The sequence below is a fragment of the Sminthopsis crassicaudata genome, chromosome 1 (assembly GCF_048593235.1).
Source record: "Sminthopsis crassicaudata isolate SCR6 chromosome 1, ASM4859323v1, whole genome shotgun sequence".
NCBI lineage: Eukaryota > Metazoa > Chordata > Mammalia > Dasyuromorphia > Dasyuridae > Sminthopsis > Sminthopsis crassicaudata.
Genome location: NC_133617.1, coordinates 101,515,287 through 101,537,082, shown reverse-complemented (window position 1 = coordinate 101,537,082; position 21,796 = coordinate 101,515,287). Strand labels below are relative to the sequence as shown.

Below are 21,796 nucleotides of genomic sequence, written 5' to 3'. Positions count from 1 at the left end.
TTAAAAAAATAATAATTCTCTTTTCCTTAGGAGACCAAGTAAGTAACTGGTTTCATTAGTCATTGAATACTTGATTCATCAGATTATTAAATAATTTTACTTTTTGGAAAATAGTTAGCTAGGTGAGAATTGGTATTAAATGGTACACAAAAGCCTCCCCAAAACATTATACTTAGATAAAATTTCTGAGTGAAAAACATATCATGTGAAGTTTGATTTTTATAGGACTAGAATAGGAAGAGCAGGACAATCGGCCTAATCTTTCTGTACTTCCATTTCCTTCATTTATAAGGACAATTAAAACTCATCTACCCTGAGACTAAAGGATATAACAAGCTTTTATCACTTATGTGCCACAGATCACCTTAAAGTATTTCTACACATTAAAATATTTGCCCACTACACTTAAATATATTAATAATTTCAGAGCAGAAGGGAACTGATTCTCAGTGGAAAGTAATTTATAATTTCCTGAAAAACTTAATATGATAAAACTTTGAATGCATGAGTGAGTGTGTGTGAATATGCGTATATATATATATTCCAATCCAATATATTATTTTTTTAACCTGGCTTGATCACAGTTATAAGTTGCTGTCATCATCACTTGCTTTTGTCACTAGTGGAAAATAGTATTACTGACATCACATTCAACTCTGAATCATTCCACCTACTATTTCAGTTTTTTAGGATATAGTTTTAAAGAGTATTCCAAATCTTTTACCTTTCCCAGCATTTCTCGGAGGCAGCGGGGGAGCATCAGCTGTTGGAGAGGTGGGCGACTCTATGCTCGTGGATGCAAAGATCTGGTTGGTAAATGCTCCGTAGGAGAGTCTCTGTTTATCTCTCGGAGTGCTGAATCCTGGCAGTGCTAGCTTGTCCTGGGGAGACATACTGGAGGAGTGACAGAAACTCTGGGGTCTTGGAGAACGTTCCTTCTTGATTGGGCTAGGCTAAGGGGTGAATGTGATAGATAAAATGATCAATTGCTGCATTGTGATGTTAAACATTAATGTATAGAGGGTGAAGAATTAGCAACCTCAACTCTTGGAGTTTAGAAGTGTGAATTTTATGAAGTCAAGCTACAAGTTGATTACTAAAAACAATTGCAGGAAGGCACCACAGACTAAAGAATGACCCAGTTACTCCATTTCACATATATCAGTGTCAGATTAAAGATACACCTGTAACATTTGGTGGCAATTGCCTGAAGTCATATAGTTTGCTTAAAAGTTTATTCATTAAGATTTATGGGTATCTTTCCCAACCTACACTTTCATTTATTTTATATTTGGTCTGGTTTCTCTTCAAACCTGAGTCTGCCTAGGGGCACAGCTGCAGGAAGTATTAGACAAGGAATCCATTTAAAGTAGTTCCTAGGGCAATCCCTTCATTAATGAACTCTTTATTATGCATCACAACACAGAGGTGGTGATCCTAACTAAGCTAACTAACTCACCATATCCACCCAACCTGGAAAGGCTTCAAAATCATGGACCAGTGAGGGACTATATGAACATGGATTAACATTTAAAGCCATAATGGTTTGTCACTAGGTGTCTGTCATCCAAGATGATATCCAAAGTACTTTACAAGCATCTAAATACTTTACAAGGAGATACAAGAAGGATCTTATCTCTTTTGAATCTTACAATCAATCTTGTGAAGTAGGTCCTATTATATTATTTTCATTTTACAGATAAGGAAACTGAAGCAAGCAGAGAAGCTACATGAGCTGGCCAGCAACTTGCATCACCTAGTTGGAAGAATTCACATCATGACAACACAGATCCCTTAAGTCAGAAGTTCTGAACTGTTTTTGTCATGGGCATTTGGCAGTCTGGTAAAACCCATGGACCCATGGAACTCTACCCTAAATACTAAATTAAGTCTTCAGATTGTTTCAGGGGAAGGTTTGGGCTAAATACTTTTGCTATTACACAGCTGGTATGACCAGGCCTGTATTGGAAACCTTGCAGTTTGGAAGAAAGTGCCAGAGCTTGTACTGTTAGCAGAGTCATAATGAACCCAAGGAACCTTCTACTCCACAATGATGTTTTGGACTTTCCTATAATCATGACATGCTAGAAGGGGAAGCATCCTTAGAGTTTATCTATCCAATATCTTCATTTTACAAATAAGCACAATGAGACTCAGTGATCTGTTCAAGCTTGCACAGTTAGGACTGGAATTCAGTACTCCTGACTTGAAACAGCAGTTCTTCTCTATTGGGACAGGGATATGGGAAACAGCTAATCCAAACAAGAGCCTTATCTGTTACACATCCCCAGTCTTACCCCCAAATGCCAGTCACAAGCCCTTTCTAACCAAAACATATACCTTCCTCTGCTCCAGCCTACAACTTAAACCTGTATAATCCTAGTCCTTTTGTCCCTTCAGGGAGTCTCTATGCGTGTGGATGGGACTTTGTGGCTCGTTCCTATACTTTCTAGTTTTGATTCTGGTTCTGGTTTGATCTGGATCAGACAATTTAATTCATAGCATCAATTGCCCTTCCCAGTATAACGTGATTGCTTGGACACTCAAGAATTAAAAAGTTCACATCCCTAACGTGTGGGAACATTGTGTAATAGAACTAAGCATGAGAGGAACTCAAGAATTCAGTTTGGTAAACTTACAAAGAATGTACCATATATATGCAGGACACAGATATTTCCCCCATAAAGTCACAGGTATTCCCAGAAAATCACACGAATTATTCACACTTACCTTGTCGTCCAGATCATCATCACTTTCATCAATCTCCTCCTGGCGAAGATTCCACTCATACTCAACATGGACATGTGGATTTAACTTCCCAGCCTTGGCCTGGGAAAGCTGAAAGTAGCAAGGGTTAACAGTTCCAATTAAAACATTAAAATGAATTAGTCTTATGTTGACACTGATCCAAACAAAAACCAAACCCTAGAGAACTTTACTCTTATGAGTCCTGACCTCCCTGGGCCCCAGACTGATGGCTGCTCACTTACACTCACAAGTAGGTCACTTTATCCATTCATTTCACTCCAGGTCCATCTTACTACTTGCCCACACTGCCTTGTGAGTATATGCTCTTTGGCCTGCCCAACTATTTCTACTTCTGGAATCAGAATCAAATCAGATCCCTTGATCAGTCTTCCCTTATGGTTCCATTCACTATCTCAGTAACTTTCCAAATAAAATATGCCTACCTGGCTACATATAGGTGTGTTTTAGTCCTTGCAAGTGATGAATATATCATCTACAATCTATATTCAGGGCCCTATCTTGTACCACTCATGTACGCTGATCACCTTTTTGCAACAGTTTTCATACTGGCTTCCATGACTCAAGTAGTTTTCCCCATTTAAACTAATCAAAGTTGCCAAAATGACATTTCTAGGGGTAAGATTTGACCATGTCATTCTCTATAATAAACTCTAGTGGCTCCCTGTTACTTCCAGGATAAAATATCAAGTCCTCTGTTGGGCATTTCAAGCTTTCACAACTTGGGTCTCTTCTACCTTTCCTCCTTATATTCACATTGGTCTACTTTCAGTTCCTCACACATGACTGCATTTATACATTAGCTGTTTCCCATGCTTTGAATGCTCTCCTTACCTCTACCTCTTAGATTTTCTACTTTCTGTCAAAACTAAGCTAAAATTCTGCCTTCTGTAGGATGGTACTCCTAGGTCCCCATTTATAGTTTCCATTTATGTGAGTATGTCTTTTGCACTTGCACTTTTTCTTTCTCATTCTCCTTCTTATGCAGATAGTTATTTACATGTCTTTCCTTGGGAAAAAAAGACATGAGTTCCTTGGGAGCAGAGACTGTTCCCCCCCACTCCCTCTTTTTTTTGGTATCTCCAGGGTTTAAGATGGTGACAGGAACATAGTAAATACTTAAGAAACACTTGTTGACTAATTGACTGCTCATGATATCTGGAGGTCACTGGAGGTCCTCAAGGAAGCCTAATGGAGGCCTAAACAGAAGAAGTGTGAATTTAGTGGAAAAATCTCATTCTACCATTTCTATGCTAACGCTCATGAGGCCCTATTGCAAGTTACCAAAACAGCAAGTCCATAGGCTACATCTGTATGGCATTTGTATGGCAAGTTGACCCTAACCATTTCTTAAAAGAAGAGCTAGTGTTTGGCTGGGTTTTTTGGTCAATTGTCAAAGAAGAATTTGTTTTAGTTATGCACAATTCCATTTTTTCTCCAAATATCATGTGGAGGTGAATGATGGTAACAAAGCATGTTGTTTCCCAGTTATTCTTTCTTACCAAGTCTTCACATTGGGTGGCTTTTAGTCTCTTTGCTGTATCCAGGGCTGTTTCACCACCTTGGTTGACTAGAAAAGGCAAAAACTAAATTACTATTGCTTCCTTGCCAAAGATATTGAAAAAATATTGAAGTTCAAAGAAATTAAGAAGGTTTAATTTTTAGTAAAATAAATTCTCTCATTATTCTACTTGGACAGAACAACTTCTATACAGTATCAATATGTGCTTTTACCTATATCCACTGTTGGTTTGCTCCTCAGGAGAAGTTTCAAACATTCAGGTTTGTTATACATACTGCAGTAATGCAGAACTGTATTTCCTAGTGCAGTCTGTTTATCTAGGTTTCCACTAAAAGAGAGAGAAATAAAAATTGATAAATCTACTTAGTCATTAAAAAATGAAGTAAAGGTCAATTTATAAGTTTGGCTTTCCCCCTCATTTCCTTTTCTTACTTTTTATTGTAAATGTATTTTCAGGCACTGATGCAGCTAGCTAGTATGGTAAACTGAATACAAGCTTCACATTTAACCATAGTCACTCTAATTATATGACTTTAGCCTGCCTGACTTAGTTTCCTTATCTGTAAAAGGCATATCATATATAGCATATACCTCCCGAGATTGGTGTAAAGATCAAATGAGATATTTTAAAAGTGCTTTTGCAAATCTAAAGTATTATGTAAAGGCTAACTACTACCATCATTAGTTGTTAGGAAACTGTCATGGCAAAGTCCATTCACGTCCATCACAGAAAAGCAGAATAATAAGTGTTAATATTCTAAGAAATAACTTTCCAAACAACATTTGCAATTTCCCTAAATACAAATTTTCTACTAGCTTGTTGAACTTTAGCAGGAAACTGTCACCATGGAGGTCAAATGTACTGTGGTTAGCATAAACCATGGGAAACAGCCAACTTCTCATTTCTTTAAATTTCAAAACTGGGAAATAGTATATATAAACATCAGAAATGTTTCACTTAATATAATGCTTTGTCTAGCTCCAACAGATATCACTTTTAGATTTTATACTCACACATACACACACAACAACAACAATAGGAATAAAAACAAAGACTAGAGAAGTAGTGGGAGAAGTGAGCAAAAGAAACTTTTTAATATCTCTGGAAAAGTTCCATGTTCAAATGGTCTAGCAGCATTAAAGAAATGGAGCATAAGCAAATAGTGATGGCTGAATAATGTTTTTTACCTCCAGAAACTGCTGAAACTTGTCAATTAAATGAGTTCCATTTATTTCATTAGTGGCCATTAGAATCCAGTTTTTGTTTGCAAAGGGGTATTAGAGGTAAAAGGAGTGCTTTACTGGTGGCAGAAACCACTGGTGGTGGTTTGTGTTTCATACTCTGAAACTCCATCACTTTCAGGGAAGTGGTAGCTCTGTTTCATGATTGCATGACATGGATATTATTACATTTTAAAAAATTAATTTAAACTGCCAATGTTAGTCAAATCTTCCACCTCTGAATCTTTTACTCAGTTGACACTACACTAAATTTCCAGAAAAGTATTTCTCTCTTCATCATGGTATCAGGCTCTTTGGGATTGGCAGCAATCATTACTTAAATACTGAAAGCAATATGGATATCATCATGGCATCAGAATCTTGCTCCAATACATAACATCAAGTTTTAGTACTTTCTGTGTTGGATCATCTTATTCAAATCTTTTCTATAAAGTCTATCATCGGGAAAAGTCAATAATATGACAACTTTTTGGTCAGTGAAGGAAAGAAAAACATGATTCTTTGGACCATTCTTCCAAAGTTTTCCTTATTATTCCTCTTTTATACCATCTTGATAGCCTCTTATTTATTCTCATCACTTCATTTTTTTTGGAGGGGGAGAAGGAGGATGTGGCTAACACTATTTTGCCACATCAGTGCAACTAGGTCTACTGATTATAGCAGCTTTCATAGGATTTTCTTCATTGCTTGGTGACTATTAGCTGCAAACAATCTGGTAAGCATGTTAGATATCTTTTATCTCCACGGATATTTCAGTACATCAGGATCAGAATATATTCTCAGCTCTGACTGTGACCATCTCCACCTTGCTTCTAATTGAAAAATTTGAAATTTATTGATTCATATTCCCTTTCTTTCTGTGTCTCTCTTTCTCTATCTCTCCCCCTTCCTTTTTTCCCTTCATTTCTAGCAGAATATGGTAAATTTAGCAATGGATCTGGAGTCACAAAATTCAGATTTGAAACCTGGCTCTGCCCATTTATAGTTGTGTGACCTTGTACAAGTCACTTACTCATGAGGGGCTTCAAGTTCCCTCCTGTGAAACATGAGGAGACTGGATTACAATTTCTAAGGATCCTTCAAATTCTAAATCTATGATAAGAGTATTGATTGACGTTCTTGACTAATATTAAGCAATGACAGTTCAATTTTGCCTATAAGAATTAAAAACAAAATCCTACCTCTGCTTTGTATTGTTTCTGGGAAATAAGACAAATCATTTAACTTCTCATGGCTTCAGTTTCTTGATTCATAAAGTGAAGGGATGGGACTAGATGGTCTACTTAGGTCCCTTCCAGTTCCTAGACCTAAGATTCTATTCTTGACTGTAGTATGGAACAAAGGTCAGAAAACAAATTATAGTGTTTGCAAAATAAAGGGAATATGAAGATCTTTCCTGTTTTCTGGAATCCAAGAGGGACAAGTGTTTTTTAAGAAGCTATTAAAAACACTGAACTATCGACATGCTTTCTGAGAGATGCTCATGAGCTACAAAAAGGAAGATTGGCTCATTAGTTATAAGTTCAGAGATTAAATGAAGTGAGAATAAAATTATCTTTTTCTAATTTACAAGTAAGAGATTCTTGAAGTTGTCCAAGTTGGATTAAGCAAAATAGATCTTTGTTGTTCAAAGCATGCTAAGATTGGGGCTTTGATATTTCCCTCTTATTTTTATATACTATAATATACTATTGTAAGAGGAAATGGAAAGGAAATGTTGCTTGAACATAGTAGGTATTTAATAAATAACCTATCAGTCTCTGTCTTATCTATCTTCTATTTGCTTTACATAATTTTTATTTATTGATGTAAATAGGAGGAGAAATTTGATTTTAATCATATTTATTTGGCATTTATCACTCTTTTAAGCTGCTATTTTTTCCTATATCTTTGTCCTTTCTACACTAACCTTTTGGCAGCTTCTTCCACAATTACTGGATACAAAAGGAACTTAAGGGATCATTTAGCCTAACTGCTTCATTTTTCAGATTGTGGAAATGAGAAATAAAGATGAAGGGCTCAAGGTCACAGAGCAAGTTATGTGTACAACGAGAAGGGGAACACTTCTACCACCTCAGCCCAGCTTCCTACTACTATATGGGTCTTTCTTTTATATTTCCTTCAACTTAAGGAAATGTAATATTATTTCATTCTTGTCCTTTATAAAATCTGAAATATTTGCACAGAGATTTTTCCCTTCAAAGCCATTTTTATCTCCCTTATTGAGAACCATTTGGGTCAAAACATTAAGATTTTAACTTCTCACCCTAAAATTATCCCAAGGCATTTTGAATGTTCTCTCTCTTTTCTCATTGCCCCATTTATTTATTTATTTATTAGTCCATAAAAAGTACTTCAAAGTCCTCTAGCATTTCAGTAGTAGTAAAATTTTTTCATAGCTAATATACTATTCTTTGTGAATGCCAAATATAAATATTTTTTCCAATAAATCCGGTAACATGAAAATCTCTATTTAATAACATATTAATTTGGGGATTGTCATCTTCTTTACAAAATGACTTTTCTTTGCCAAAGATTTCATCTCAGATTTCAAGATGGCAAGATGATTATATCGATAGTATTTGATTTACACAAAATTCTCCCAAGACCAAATTTGTTACACAAAGAGAGGTACATCTGTAACTAGTGTGACTAATGAGTACAAAAATTTTTGTTGATATTTTTAGTTAACTCAGTATTGAAAATTGACCATACCAGTTTTGTACAAGGAAATCAACCAAGTGTAGAGATGTCTGGTCAGCAGTTCTGACTGCAACATGAAGGGCTGTTTCACCTGGCTCCTAAAAAAATGGAAAAGGCAAGATATTAAAAGGTTATCATTTTGTGGAGCCATTTGCAAAACAAATCCCTTTTCTCCTCTGTAACCAGATATGATGAAACAGAGTCTGTACCAAATTTTTGAGTATAGAGTGTCTTACCTGTCCAGGCTCTAATAATGGCTCCATTAGCTCTACCCCCTCTGCATAGACTTGAATTAGTGCAAGTAAATCCCTAGATTTGATGGCGTCAAGTAGTTCGTTCAACTTAGCAGATGAAGATAAACAGGTCTTCCTGGAAAATTTATGATCTACATACTTTGCAGTGATATATTCTTTACGTGCAGTCCTAAAACAAAATAAAAGTATTTGCTATTGTATTTTGAATATTATTTTCTATGGAACAAATAATGTGGTTGAATTTTTTGCTTGTTTTTGGGTTGGGAGTAAGAGGTGATGATTTGTTGTACCTCTGATTTTATCAATATAGGAAATTTCTAATACAGAAACTGCTGCAGGTCAGTAACTTGTTTATAACTTATAGTCTTAGATAGTTGTTTGGGGCCTTGAAGTTACTTATTTATTAGAGGAATAACTTGAACCCAGATAATCCTTATGCTAACATTGGCTTTCTGTCCACCATAATCTCCTTCCTTCACAAGACTGGATATATTATATACATGCAAACATCTCTTTTAGAAAATATAAAAGTAGTTTCAATGAGATAATTATCATATACCAACACATTTTCCCAATATAAAAATTACATACTTTTAAAACATATTAGTTTTCCAGTTAGGAGACTGAATATTATCCTCTCATATTACTTAAAACTAAATAGAACTGAATGCAATAATAACTGAGGCAGGAAAATAGCTAGATAATCAAATAGAAAAACACCAAACAGAAAAACATAGAAGATGAATCATAAACTAATTACAAAATTGTAGAGCTATAAGAGATCTTAGAAAATAAGGAGTCCAATCCCCTCATTTTATAGATGAGGAACTTTATTTGTCCAATATTAGAATTAGCTTGCTCCAAAAGAGCTATTCCCTATCTGACTATTAACACCACACTCAGTCTAGCTGTTGCTATTTTCCAACATCTGTCACTCACACCCGAAATGAGATTGATACTCTCTCTTTTAGGTAAGTGTTGGCTGCCAAGGGGCCTAGCTTTCCCAGGTAGCAGATGGCCCTTCCTCTTTTTCTGGCTGGTCACTGGAATGTTGTCCCTTGCTGACTGCTCAATGGGTCATGGAAGTAAACTACAACATTATTACCATCTCATTAATAAAGAAGCGTCCTTGCTTTGAAGATGTTTAAAAAAGAACATCTTAAAATTATACTTGAATAAATTTGTGATATTATTGATCAATTCACAAATATTAAGTGCCTATTATAGGTGCCAGGTGCTTGGGATAAAGAACAAAAATATAATACCTTGCTCTCAAGAAACTTATATAAATTTATAGAAAACATATACAAAATAAAGACAAGCGAATTTTGAGTGGGGGAGGCTCTGTACAAATCAAGCAAGGCTTCATGTATAAGGTAACACCAGCTGAGTATTGGAGGAGATTGGGGATGCTAAGAGATGTTGGTGAGGTAAGGTGCACATTAGGCATATGGGCAGCCAGGATAATTAGAGTAGTCTTCCAGAACTGCAGATTGTAACCCATGCCATAACAGTGTTCATCAACTATCATGGTCAATATCTTTTGGCTTTCTGATTTCAGATGTAGCATAAATGAATATAAATATGGTTTTCCACATTCTTTATTTCAATTGACAAAACTAACAGATTAATCTTATGGATTAATATACACTGCATAATTTGTTTGATTAATGATTAATGAATGATTAAATTGGTGAGCTACAACCAGTATAATTTAGAGTGGAAAGGAAATTTATGAAAGGCATTTGGAAAAAGCACTTGTTTTGGAGGCCAAGAAAACTGGGTTTCAGCTTCGGCTTTGAAATAGCCTTCTTTGTGACTTTGAGCAAATCACTTTATTTTTCTTCCATCTATCTAATGGGAAGTTTGGACTAAGTGACCTGTTGCCAACTGGTTCTCCAATGGAAACAACTTAAAAACTTTTGGAAAGTAGGAAGGTTTCATAAATGAAAGACAATTTAATTTTTTAAAAATTACTTACATATCACTTGAAGGAGTGGGCTTTGGTGAGGGACTAGGTAAATTCCCCTCCATAATTTCATTAAAACTATTGTTTCCTACATTCTTGGCCAGCTGCAAAAGAAATACAAAACAATATTGTAGTATCCATTTCCCACTCTTTTTAAACATTGCTATTCATTTGCTTTTGGGAAATTAGATGATATATTTCTCATAATTCTGTGAAGAATTCATACATTTCTTTCAACAAATGTTAAATGTGTACATATTGTGTCCAAAAGATTGCATTCTGTGAAAGACTCAAAGATGAACAAACAACTAATGTCTAGGCTTTCAAAAGTACTACCTAGTGATTAAGACAGGAGTACAAACAGCTTTCCTATAAAGTAGAACAAGAGAAATGCACAGCAGAGATAAAAATAAAGTACAATAAAATTTTAAAAAGAAAAATAATTTTAATTGGCAGAGGCAACATCAAGAAAGGCTTCATGGAAGAGGTGACTGTTTGAGTTGGTTTAATAGATGGATAGGATTCCAACAAGTAGAGGCAAAGAGAAGGACATTCCAGGTGTAGCAAAGATAAGGAAGTAGCAAGGGACAGGTTTTTCCCCCCAATAAATGGCACATACTTCATTCTATTTGGCAATGGAAGTAGTAGGAGAAAAAGCCATTAGTTAGGGTGAAGTCAAGTTGTGGATAGATTTCACTTCTAGGCAAAGGGGTTTGGATTTGTTCCAGCAATTAATGGGAAACCATCAGAAGATAATGAGGTCATCAGACTATTCTGCATGGGTGAAAAGATGGGCTGGAGTTAAAAGAGAATTAAAAGTTGGAAGGCTGATTAGTAGTTATTCCAATAATGCAGGACAGAAGCAATCAGGGTCTAAACTAGCATGATGGCAGCTGGAATGCTCGGGTCAGGAAAGATGAAAGATATTGACAAAGCAGAATTAAAAGGATGCAGTGAGTGAAGTGATGCAGGGGTTGTTGTGGAGAACAAGGAATGGCATATATTAGTGAATAAAAGCATTCGACATACTTGTCCTATATAAATGCTAATATTTCATGTGTGTTTATTTTCAGGAACCAACTAATGATCTGCATTTCACAAACCTGTAAAGTTGAGGCTAGAGAGAGGTGAATCTGATCCAATCCTATTCAATTCATTTGAATTCAAATCAACAGTTATTTGATTAAGTGCTTACTTTGTACAAGATCTTGTAAGGATAAAAGAGAGGAAAAAAAAAACCTAACAATACTCCTGGTTCTCAAAGAGTTTATATTCTCATAGGGAATACAACATATACGTGGCAACAAAGAACAACTTATCAATAAGTACAGGTTATTTAATATAAATATAAAATATGAGAGAGAGACACACACATACACACACACAGAGAATTAAATTGCAGCTGGGTAGAGGAGGATCAGGAAAGGTCTTTTGTAGGAAGTGGCACCTGAGTAGAGCTTTGGAAAAATTTTTTTTCTTTTTTAATTATAGCTTTTTTATTTACAAAACATATGCATGGGTAATTTTCCAACACTGACCCTTGCAAAACCTTCTGTTCCAAAATTTTCCCTTCTTCTCCCCCATCCCCTCCCCTATATGGCAGGTATGGAAAAATTTTAAGAGGCAAAAGTAGATAAGAATTAGGAGAACATCTGGATAAAGGGGCAGAGGGAAGAGATGGGAAAGATGTAACCATAACTTTAGAAACATACTCATGATAGAGAGAATTTTATTAAACGAGGACTTTTTTTTTTTTTTTTTAAGGTTGTCATGAATCCTTGCTTCAGCACATACTGGCTGACTCATTTCCATCAATCTTTCTCGATAGAATTCAGAATAAGGAATTCTATGCAAAAGCTCTTGGTAGAGGGAGACCTGAATGGTGTTTTGCTGCTGGAATCAAATGGTTCTGTTCCAATATATATAGTCATGCTGAAATGAGCTGTGATGAGTCATATAAGTATGCTTTAGATGTTAAACTTTATGTAACTAGTCCTTTTAAAAAGTTCACTTGAGAAAGTAAAATTCTTAGGGGCTAATGGTTGGGTATCAACCAGTGTTTGCTGATAAATCTTACTGTTTACCTGGGTGTGTTCCTCCAGGTAACCTGGTGGTAGAGAGACCTGGAATTTAGAGTTGGAAGGCATTATAAAATAGCTTATAAAATCCAACTGAAGGGCTATGATTTGCCTAAGGGCACACAATTCATTAGCAGAAAAACGAGGCAAGAAATCAGATCTAATGTGGCCTTTAATATGTATTTTATACCCAGATGCGTTGATTTGGGCATTAATTTACAGTTGGTTTCTTGGAATTATCATCTCCATTAGAAGGAAAGACTTTTCCCCACTGTGATTGAGTGGTTTTAGGAGGTGTTAGGTAATTACTAATTACTAGCCAAAGATGGGCAGAGGATGCCATGAGGGTATCTTGATAAATATCTCTTAGGACTCCATACCTTTAGGGTTTGTGTAGAAGATAATAAAAATGGGGTTCATTGCTAAACTTTGTTTAATGTTAAACTTAAAAGCAGCTCTAAAGGAATTGTTTAGGGTTGTGAAGGGGGCAGAGGAAGATTACAACTGGAAGATTTCTCAATACTTTAAAAAAAACCTCTGATAACATGATAAATGTCTCATGATTGTGTAACCTTACAAATCTATGAACTGTAACATCAAGTATCATACCATCTATTTCTTCAAGAAAGGATTAAGGAGGAAGTGAGTTTCTGATGACTCATAATAGAACAAGTTACTACAGTAATTTAACAAGGAACTTCATATTCATACTTCACTTCCTAGTAGTTAAAATAACTTATAATTGATTAAAACTATTAAAAAAACTTTTTAAAAAAGCTATCAGGAAGTTTAAACACGAGAGTACTCAGTTTCCTTCCCAATTTACTATTAAATATGTGATTTATAAGCTTAGAAAAAACATGAAATATTAAACTTTAAAAAAATTATCTGATGAGTAATAAGCTGCAAAACAAAAACTTTATTTGAGCATTCTCGGGGACTTTGGGAGATACCTCAAACTTCTTCAGATTCATCACAGTTTGGCTAAACTTTTGACTTGACTGTCATGACAGTCAGTGTCCACCAATTAGTGATTCAACATTTATTCAAGCAAAAAAGGAAACCATCAATTTTACTTAGTAAACAAATTACAATGTCACAGAATATCTATATAAAAATTAATTTAATTCTCTGAGCAAGTAGTTGGCAGAAGCATAAAAAAACCAGAATATAAAGAAGCAAAAAAAAAAAAAAATTTCATCTTTATGCAAATAATCTGAAATCTTTCCAAAGTGAAGAAAAAAACTTACCAAGAGTTCAGAAGTTCCTAATTTGTCTAATTCCAAAGACTGAATACGAGAAATATGAACCCCCATTTCCCTGTGGATTCCAGAACATTCTATACAGGTCAAAATACCCAGGTTGGTTGAAAGCCATGTGGGTTCTATAGAAAAAGATTTAAAAACACAGTAAGAAAATGAATTTTAGTGAACAGTTCATTTTGGAAGTGGCTGATGAAATTTCAACGGAAAACAGAATCAAGTCTTTGCTGCATTATAAAAATGTGCAAGAACTAGTGCTGTAAGGGTCATTAGAAGTCATCTGGTCTGAGCTCCCCTACCTTACAGATTAGGCTACTAGGACACAAAGAGGTCATGACATTGTAAGATTTGAAATTAGGAGTGTCCATGGAGAATTTAATCCAAGGATTCTTAACCTGGGGTCTGTGAACTTTTTTTCCCTTTCTTTTTAAAGTTTTTGATCATTTTATGATAACATTATTGATTTCCTTTGTAATATTTTATATATATATATTTTTTGCATTCAAAAACATTATGCTAAGGAGTCTTTAGGCTTCATCAGACTGTCAGAGGGGCCCATGACATACAAAAATGGTTAAGAACCTTTACATAGGAAAACTGAGGCCCCAAAAGTTGAAGTAACAAAATCCTATGTAAGTAGAGCCAGAATATGAATCCAGTGATGAGTCCTGTCTAGGGTCACAAAGGAGTGGTGAGTGGCAGAGTAGGGACTACCACTTAGATCACCATGCTCCTTGTCCAGTGTGCCTCCACTTCTTCTTTCTACCTCCTCTAGTAAAAAGAGGATAAGAATTTTTTAATTAAAAAAAAAAAAAACAAAAAAAAAACCTGACCTTAATGAACATCCTTTTTACAAGAGAATTTTTTCATATACATTTTCATATATAAATAAAATCATAAAAAATAGAATTAAATGTGAAAATGCAAATCCTTCCACATATATTTTAATATATGTGTATAAGATTGAGATAAAGATAGTAAATTCAACCTGCTCCTTTAAATAAGTCCTACTTTTTTTGTGCTTTTCTTTGAGCTTCCTTCAATTTTCTCCCATGCCTTTTAAAAAGTTAATTTTTTGGGGGGGAACTGAAGTCATTGGGGTAAGTGACTTGCCCAGGGTCACACAGCTAGGACGTATTAAGTGTTTGAGGTCAGATTTGAACTCAGGTCCTCCTGAGCTGGTGCTCTATCCACTGCACCACCTAGCTGGAAATTAACATGAGGAAAATTATATTTTATCATTTAGTTTGAATGTTATTTATAAATATCTAAACATTTGATGGAGAAAAGAAGTACGTAATTCTTAAATGAACAAAACTAAAAGCCAATGATTTTTTAATCCAATACAAAATTAGGATGAAAAAATGCTCCCCCTAAAGTTTCAGATGAAATAAATTCTTGGAAACCTTACAAAAGTACTTTTCCCCCATTGCTCTATGTTCCATGACAATGATGGATGGTATAGCTATTAACTGCTATTCACAAGAGACAAGATTCTACAGCTGGCAATAACCTATAAGCTACAACCAGCATTAACCTATCAGTTCTGGTTATGGCTTCTCCATGGAGCTTTTGCTGATAATAAGACAGTTGTTAAGTAATGAACATAACACTTCCCTTTTTTGAAACTCCAAGGAACAAAGTGACAATGGGAAGCTTTTTTTTTTTTTTCTGGGCAGAAAAAATTGTGATGTTGTGTTGAAGATATCTCCTTCAAATGCTACATTTTTGGCGATCAATCTTTATTGAAGACCTACTATGAACATAATATGTACTATATTTACCATATATATATATATATATATATATATATATATATATATATATATCACTTTAAAGTTTACCAACCTATTCCTTATTTCAAGTCTGTAAAGCAGGGAGTGTTAAGATTATTATATCCATTTTACAGATGAAAAAATTGAATTTTTGAGAGGTTAAATGTCTCATTCATGGTCATACAGCTAAGGTTTGATTCTAATCCAGGTGCCCATGATCCCATTTTACCATGTAGCCTTTTGTCAACACTATAAAAGGTATGTCTGCTGTAAATGTAAGATATTTTTGTCTGCCCGGCTTACATATAAAAATAGAGGAGCAGCTTGGTAGAGTGGAAAGGATATTGGACTTGGAAGTTCTGTCATTAACTGGATGGGTGTCACTGACAAATCACTTGTTATCTCTAGGCCACTATGTCATTTATAAAGTGGGGATAATATCTGTACAATTCTGTTAAGTGTGGCTCTCAAATAAGATAACAGATATGTTAATGAACAAATATGTGAATAATAGGCATTTATTGTGTACTATGTACTCCTGGGCTAAATACTGAGGAAACAAATATAAAAGCATGGGTAGTCCCTTCATCTTCAAGAAGAGTATATTTTAATAGGAAGAGGCAATATCTATAGGAGAGTATTGGTCAGGATATCAGATTTTGTTTTAGAAAATTACAAGGATGGTAAGTGCAGCCTCTCAAACTACAGCCTGCAGGCCAGATGCAGCGGGCTGAGGACGTTTATGGGGCCCGCCAGGTTATAGCAAATGGGCTGAGGGGCGGAGACAGTGTGAGGTTTTGTTTTTACTATAGTTCGGCCCTCCCACAGTCTGAGGGACAGTGAACTGGCCCCTATTTAAAAAGCTTGAGCACCCCTGCTTAAGGGAGTAGTCTCAGGAAGCAGAAGTGAAAAGATTTTGTAACTATAAAGAATTATATAAATGGGCACTACTGAATTACTTGTAGTAGTAACATAGTTTCCCTGCCTTTGAAGAATTTACAATCCCTTGTTGGGATTACTATATGGAGTAATAAGAAAAGATAACTATGATATTAAATCTAGAAAGACATTAGGAAACATGGATTTGTAGAAGGAAGAGATCATAAAGGTTAGAGAAGTTGGGGGAATGTTTTGAATAGTGGTTAGTGTATGAGTGATACAGCAAAGAGTGTAGGTTTTTTCAGGCATGAAGAACAACATGAAAAAGCAGAAGGTTTTCTATGGTTTCTGTAGAACATAATAAAAAGACTGGTCTTTTAAACAACTATATGATTAAGTATTCAGAAGAAACAGAAAACAAGTTCAGAAAGTTAACTCAAAATTTGAGGAAAGTCCTTGATAACAGAATTAATTGGCAGAGAGTCAAAGCAGAAAAAATAATTAGAATACCTAATGAACCACAATCACAGCAGACATCGTTCCCAGGTAATCTCTGGATGTCATCAATAATAGCTTTTGTCAAGTCCTCCAAGCTGTTTTCTCCAGTACTCTGTTCTCCTCGGAAGGCCATGGTTAAAGCTTCTTCTTTGCTGTTTGTCAATACTGAAATCCACCTGTTTCAAAACAAAACAGAAAAAAAAAAAAAAAAAAAAAAGGGAGACTTTTAAAAAAGAGTAGCATTTTCCTCTCATCCTTGTACTATTTTAGATTTGGGTACACACAGATGGATACTCTGTATGATACAGGAGGAAAAACTCCACTGGACTGGGAGTCAGAGGACTTATCTTGAAATCTTGGCTATTATATATTTTTTTACCTCTATGACCCTGAAGAAGCTACCTAACTCTCTGCCCCTCAGTTTCCTTACCTGTAAAATAGAAGGACTGGATTAGATCAGGGATTCACAAAGTATGGTCCAGAGAATCCTGGGGAGTCTCTGAAACACTTTCAGAGGGTCTACAAATTCAAAAGTAGTTTTTATTTCTAATATTATAAATATCTATAAAGATAACCCATATAAACCAAAACCTTTCTGAATAGATCCTCAACAATTTTTAATTGTATAAAAATACTGAGAACAAAAATTTAAGAATGATCAGACTAGGGGGGCAGCTAGGTGGCACAGTAGATAGAGCAGCAGCCTTGAATTCAGGAGGACCTGAGTTCAAATCTGGTCTCAGACACTTAACACTTCCTAGCTTTGTGATCCTGGGCAAGTCACTTAACCCCAGCCTCAGAAAAAGGAAAAAAAAAAAAAAAAAAAAGAATGATCAGACTAGTTGACTGCAAAGACTTCTTTTAGTTTTAAATCTATGATCTATAATTTATGAACTATAATCTATAATCCTGATTAAGAATTTCTAAAATGAAAATGGAAAAGGACAGAGAAAAAGGAGGATAGTGAAGACTAAATAAAAATTGAAATGAGAAGAAAGAATAAATAAAGACGTGAAAGTGATAGAAGTTAGAAAAAAATCATTAAGAAACAAACTGGGCCTAAGGGTAGACAGTCCACAAATGTCCTTTTACCCTAGTTCTTCACAGGTAAAGCTGGAACAGCACTGTTAATATTATTTACCTCCCATAATCCCTATAAGGATTAAAGTAAGGTAATTTATATGAAGAATTTTGTAATTACAAAGTGAATTACAAAGAGAAGCTATCCTTTATATTTTTTGGAGAGATGAGATAGTGACTCCCGAAGAGAGGTCAACATTTGGGAAGTTTATTATATTGTCTTAAGAATCACAAAACCAGGGTTACCAAAGAAGACAGACATTTTACCTGTTTGGTTTTTATTTATTTATTTTTTTAATCTATAATCTGAGAATGTTGGCTTATGATCTCCAATTATCATTATTTTGCAAAAGTGGTCTGATTCAGTACCAGGCTAAGAAAAGAATGGTTAGTAAAGGAGAGAGAAAATAGAATAAGTAAAGCACTAAAAGCTAGATTCTCAGAAAGAGAATATTTCTTAAATTTCCCATGTGGTTTTGCCTGGATCTATCTTTTGTACATATTATTCTATACAACCAACACCACAGAGTACATAATTGTTTACATGTTTTCTCTATCAATAAATTGTGAATTCATTGAGAGAATTGGCCTTTCTTTGTATCCACAACAATTAGCACAATACTTGGCATATAGTAGGAGTAAAGGTTTACTGACTGATTCACATGATTATTTTCAGAAAAGAACTTTAGAAAACTCAAATATCAAAAGTAAATTATTATTCATTGTTAGTTTCTCTTTTTTAAATCAGTAGTCTATAAGTCATTCATGGTGTAAGACTATAAGCAAAAGTTGTTTTTTTAAAAATCAGTTGTCTATAAATTATTCATGATGTAAGATTATAAGCAAAAGTATGAATTATTGGTATTGTCAGTTTCTTTTTAAAAAGAAAATCCTATTTGGGGGCCACTAGGTGGCGCAGTGGATAAAGTCCAGGACCTGAAGATTGGGAAAATTCAATCTTCCTGATTTCAATCTGTCCTCAAGCTCTTACTAGTTGTGTGACTCCAGGCAAGTGACTTAACTCTGTTTGCCTCAGTTTCCTCATCTGTCAAATGAGCCGAGGAGAAAACAGCAAACTATTCTAGCATTTTTGCCAAGAAGAATCCAAATGGGATCACAAAAAATCAGTCATGACTTAAAATGACTTAACAAGAACAAGTAAATCTTAGTCCCATTGCTAGACTACAAGCTCCTTGAAGTCAGGGACTCTCTTACTTCTGAACAGCATCAAGCACCGTGCCTTCCTCATGATAGCAACACAAACAGGAACATACACTACTGGCCTGTAATCTTTTTTTCCTATTCATTTAGTTATTTAAAATGCTTATTAATTCAGAATTAACAAATGTGTCTTCAAAATGACAGTTTATATTCAGGAAATAACTGCTCCTTATTCTGAAGATAAGGTTTGCATTTTATTCTCGTGTTTATGTTCTAGATATACAAATCCTTTTCCTTGCTAATTTTCAGGGGAGGGGGTAACAAAGAAAACTGCTAATTCTCTCATGGAATGAGGAACATCACCATTAAGAAAGGAAAACAAACTTTGGAGGACATGTCATGGGGTCAGAGGCCCGGGGTTTGAATCCCAACTCTCTTCTGGCCATTAACTTTACAACTGGGGGCGAGTGTTTTAACTTTTTTGGATCTCCTGAATAGAAGGAAGGGGATTGAACGTAACAAATTCTAAGGTTCCTTCCAGTTCTAAATCCCCCTTCATTAGCCTTTCCTACAAGAGTTGCAACTCCCGTTGTGTACTCGAGGTGGCATTCTCTCTCAGCTCATTACCACCATGCAAACCAGTACTGCTCCCTAGAAGTCAGAAATTCCTCACTGAGGGAGGGACGGGAATATTTAAGTACTTCTGGAGAGACTCATCATCATCATCATCCTGTAATTAAAAAGTATCTGACGGGGCACTTCAATAAACTTCAGAGCTTGAACCTGACTTTCTTGCTGTGGTTTCAGTGAATACATTTACTCATCTTGCATGAACAATGTCCTGCAACTGAACTGGATTTCAGTGAGGGAGGGCTGGGCAAAGTCACCTGCCTCCTTTCCCCCTCCAGAGCCCTCCGGTGGCAGGATATAGATCGAAGGCCATCCCCAGGCGTCCAGATCTTAGTCCTACTTCATAAGCTTTAAAGCAGGAAGGGAGATAAAGAGATTATCTTGTTCAGTCCACTCATAAAACCAAGGATCCCATGGTTTAAGTGACTTCCCTAAGGTCATACAGGAAGCATGCAGCAGAGCCAAATGAACTAGGTTCTATTATTATAAAATAATTGCTGTTTCCAATGTTTGAAATCCAAACTACATTTGAGAAAGAAATGTAAAGGAAAATAGGAAGAGGAAAGGGTCCAGAGTATAAAACATGACTGAAAATAAAAAGCAGAGACTATCAAAAGGGTACAAGAAGTAGGGGAGGCTAAAAAGGTATCTATAACAAGATGAGAGAGAGAGAGAAGGAAGGGGAGAGAGAGAGAGAGAGAGAGAGAGAGAGAGAGAGAGAGAGAGAGAGAGAGAGAGAGTGAGAGTGTGTGTATAAAAGTGTGTGAGTGTGTGTGTACACAAGCATACACAAATAGAGCCTTAAATCTAGTGGAAATACAGATATCAAAAATCCCCTATAGGAAAAGTAAGAATGAGTAATTTTTCTTTCTTTGACTGTGGCTAGTACAGAATTCTTGGCTAAGAAAGACATTTAAGCCAAAATATAATTTAATTTACCAAACATTTGTGGGCTCAACACTAATAGGAGTCTGTGATATTAAGATAAAAATTATAAAGTCTCTGCTATCAATAAATACTTGTTGACTTATTCAAGAATTCAGAGAAAGTTGGGGTGGTTTGGTAAGGGAACCTAGAGGCCATTTTTTAAATTCTTTTTTTCTTCTTTTCCTCTAACAATTAAATTCTATTAATATAACATCTAAGTTAAAAAAAAACCACCTCATTTTCTTTTAAAATGTTAACTTGACAATGATGCATCAACACAACCAATTAAATATGCTTTGCAATTATTTATACTTAAGTGTATTCATTTCAAGGCATATAATATTATAATTAAAAAAAATAATTCCCACTAAGTATCTATCATACAGGAAAGGAATTTAGAGATGATGTAATCTAATTTCTCCATTATATAGATGAAGTAACTATAAGCTAGAAAGGTAAAGTGATTTTCCATGGTCACAGTCAATACTTGGCAAAATGGAATTTGAACCTGAGTCTGCAATGAGGTGCTCATTTTACTATACCATTTTTGACAGCAAATATCCACTGAATGAATGAATGTATGAATGAAAAGGGCAAGAAGAAGGGAGGGTAATGTGGGAACGGCAGGCAGGCAGGCACAGCGAAGGTTCTAGAATGTTTTGTACCCATTCAGCTGTGAAGGAGGAAAAGGAAGTCTGCTGCTCTTACTCCCTTTCTCTCTTTCCCCCCTCCATCCAGGCAACTCCAAAGCACCAGAGGTATGTGGGAAGTTGTAGGGGATATTAATAGAGATGAAGCAAAACAAGGCTGAGGAAACAAAACTTAAAATTCATTAACTTTTAAAATGATAGATAATTAAAACAGAAAATAAAATCAAAGAGACCTTAGAAAACCAGCAATTGTGCTTTAACAATTTCAAGGAAAAATTTCAAAGACAAATGGACAGATAGAATGAGAAAGAAAAGATAATCTTCTCTAGGGTGCAGCAAAGTATTTAATAAATGAGTGATCCTCAGGAAAATGAAATGAAGTAGGTGTCAAGTATAAATA

The 21,796-nt window shown here is 35.2% G+C and overlaps 1 protein-coding gene across 12 annotated transcripts in view; it reads right to left on the bottom strand.

The window, feature by feature from the left end:
• The window catches only part of ASAP1 (ArfGAP with SH3 domain, ankyrin repeat and PH domain 1), a 568,420-nt gene that overhangs the window by 36,118 nt on the left and 510,506 nt on the right, over positions 1-21,796 (bottom strand). For 9 of the 12 annotated variants that reach the window (XM_074265489.1, XM_074265495.1, XM_074265486.1 and 6 more), the window contains 9 exons: positions 16,961-17,124; positions 13,785-13,918; positions 10,469-10,560; positions 8,470-8,656; positions 8,246-8,331; positions 4,501-4,616; positions 4,269-4,336; positions 2,731-2,838; positions 725-953 (listed from right to left, as the gene is read on the bottom strand). In XM_074265489.1, the coding sequence (XP_074121590.1) occupies positions 725-953; positions 2,731-2,838; positions 4,269-4,336; positions 4,501-4,616; positions 8,246-8,331; positions 8,470-8,656; positions 10,469-10,560; positions 13,785-13,918; positions 16,961-17,124 (1,184 nt within the window). The remainder of the gene's footprint in view (positions 1-724; positions 954-2,730; positions 2,839-4,268; positions 4,337-4,500; positions 4,617-8,245; positions 8,332-8,469; positions 8,657-10,468; positions 10,561-13,784; positions 13,919-16,960; positions 17,125-21,796) is intronic. The other 3 variants (XM_074265520.1, XM_074265536.1, XM_074265542.1) reach the window with 1 other exon arrangement.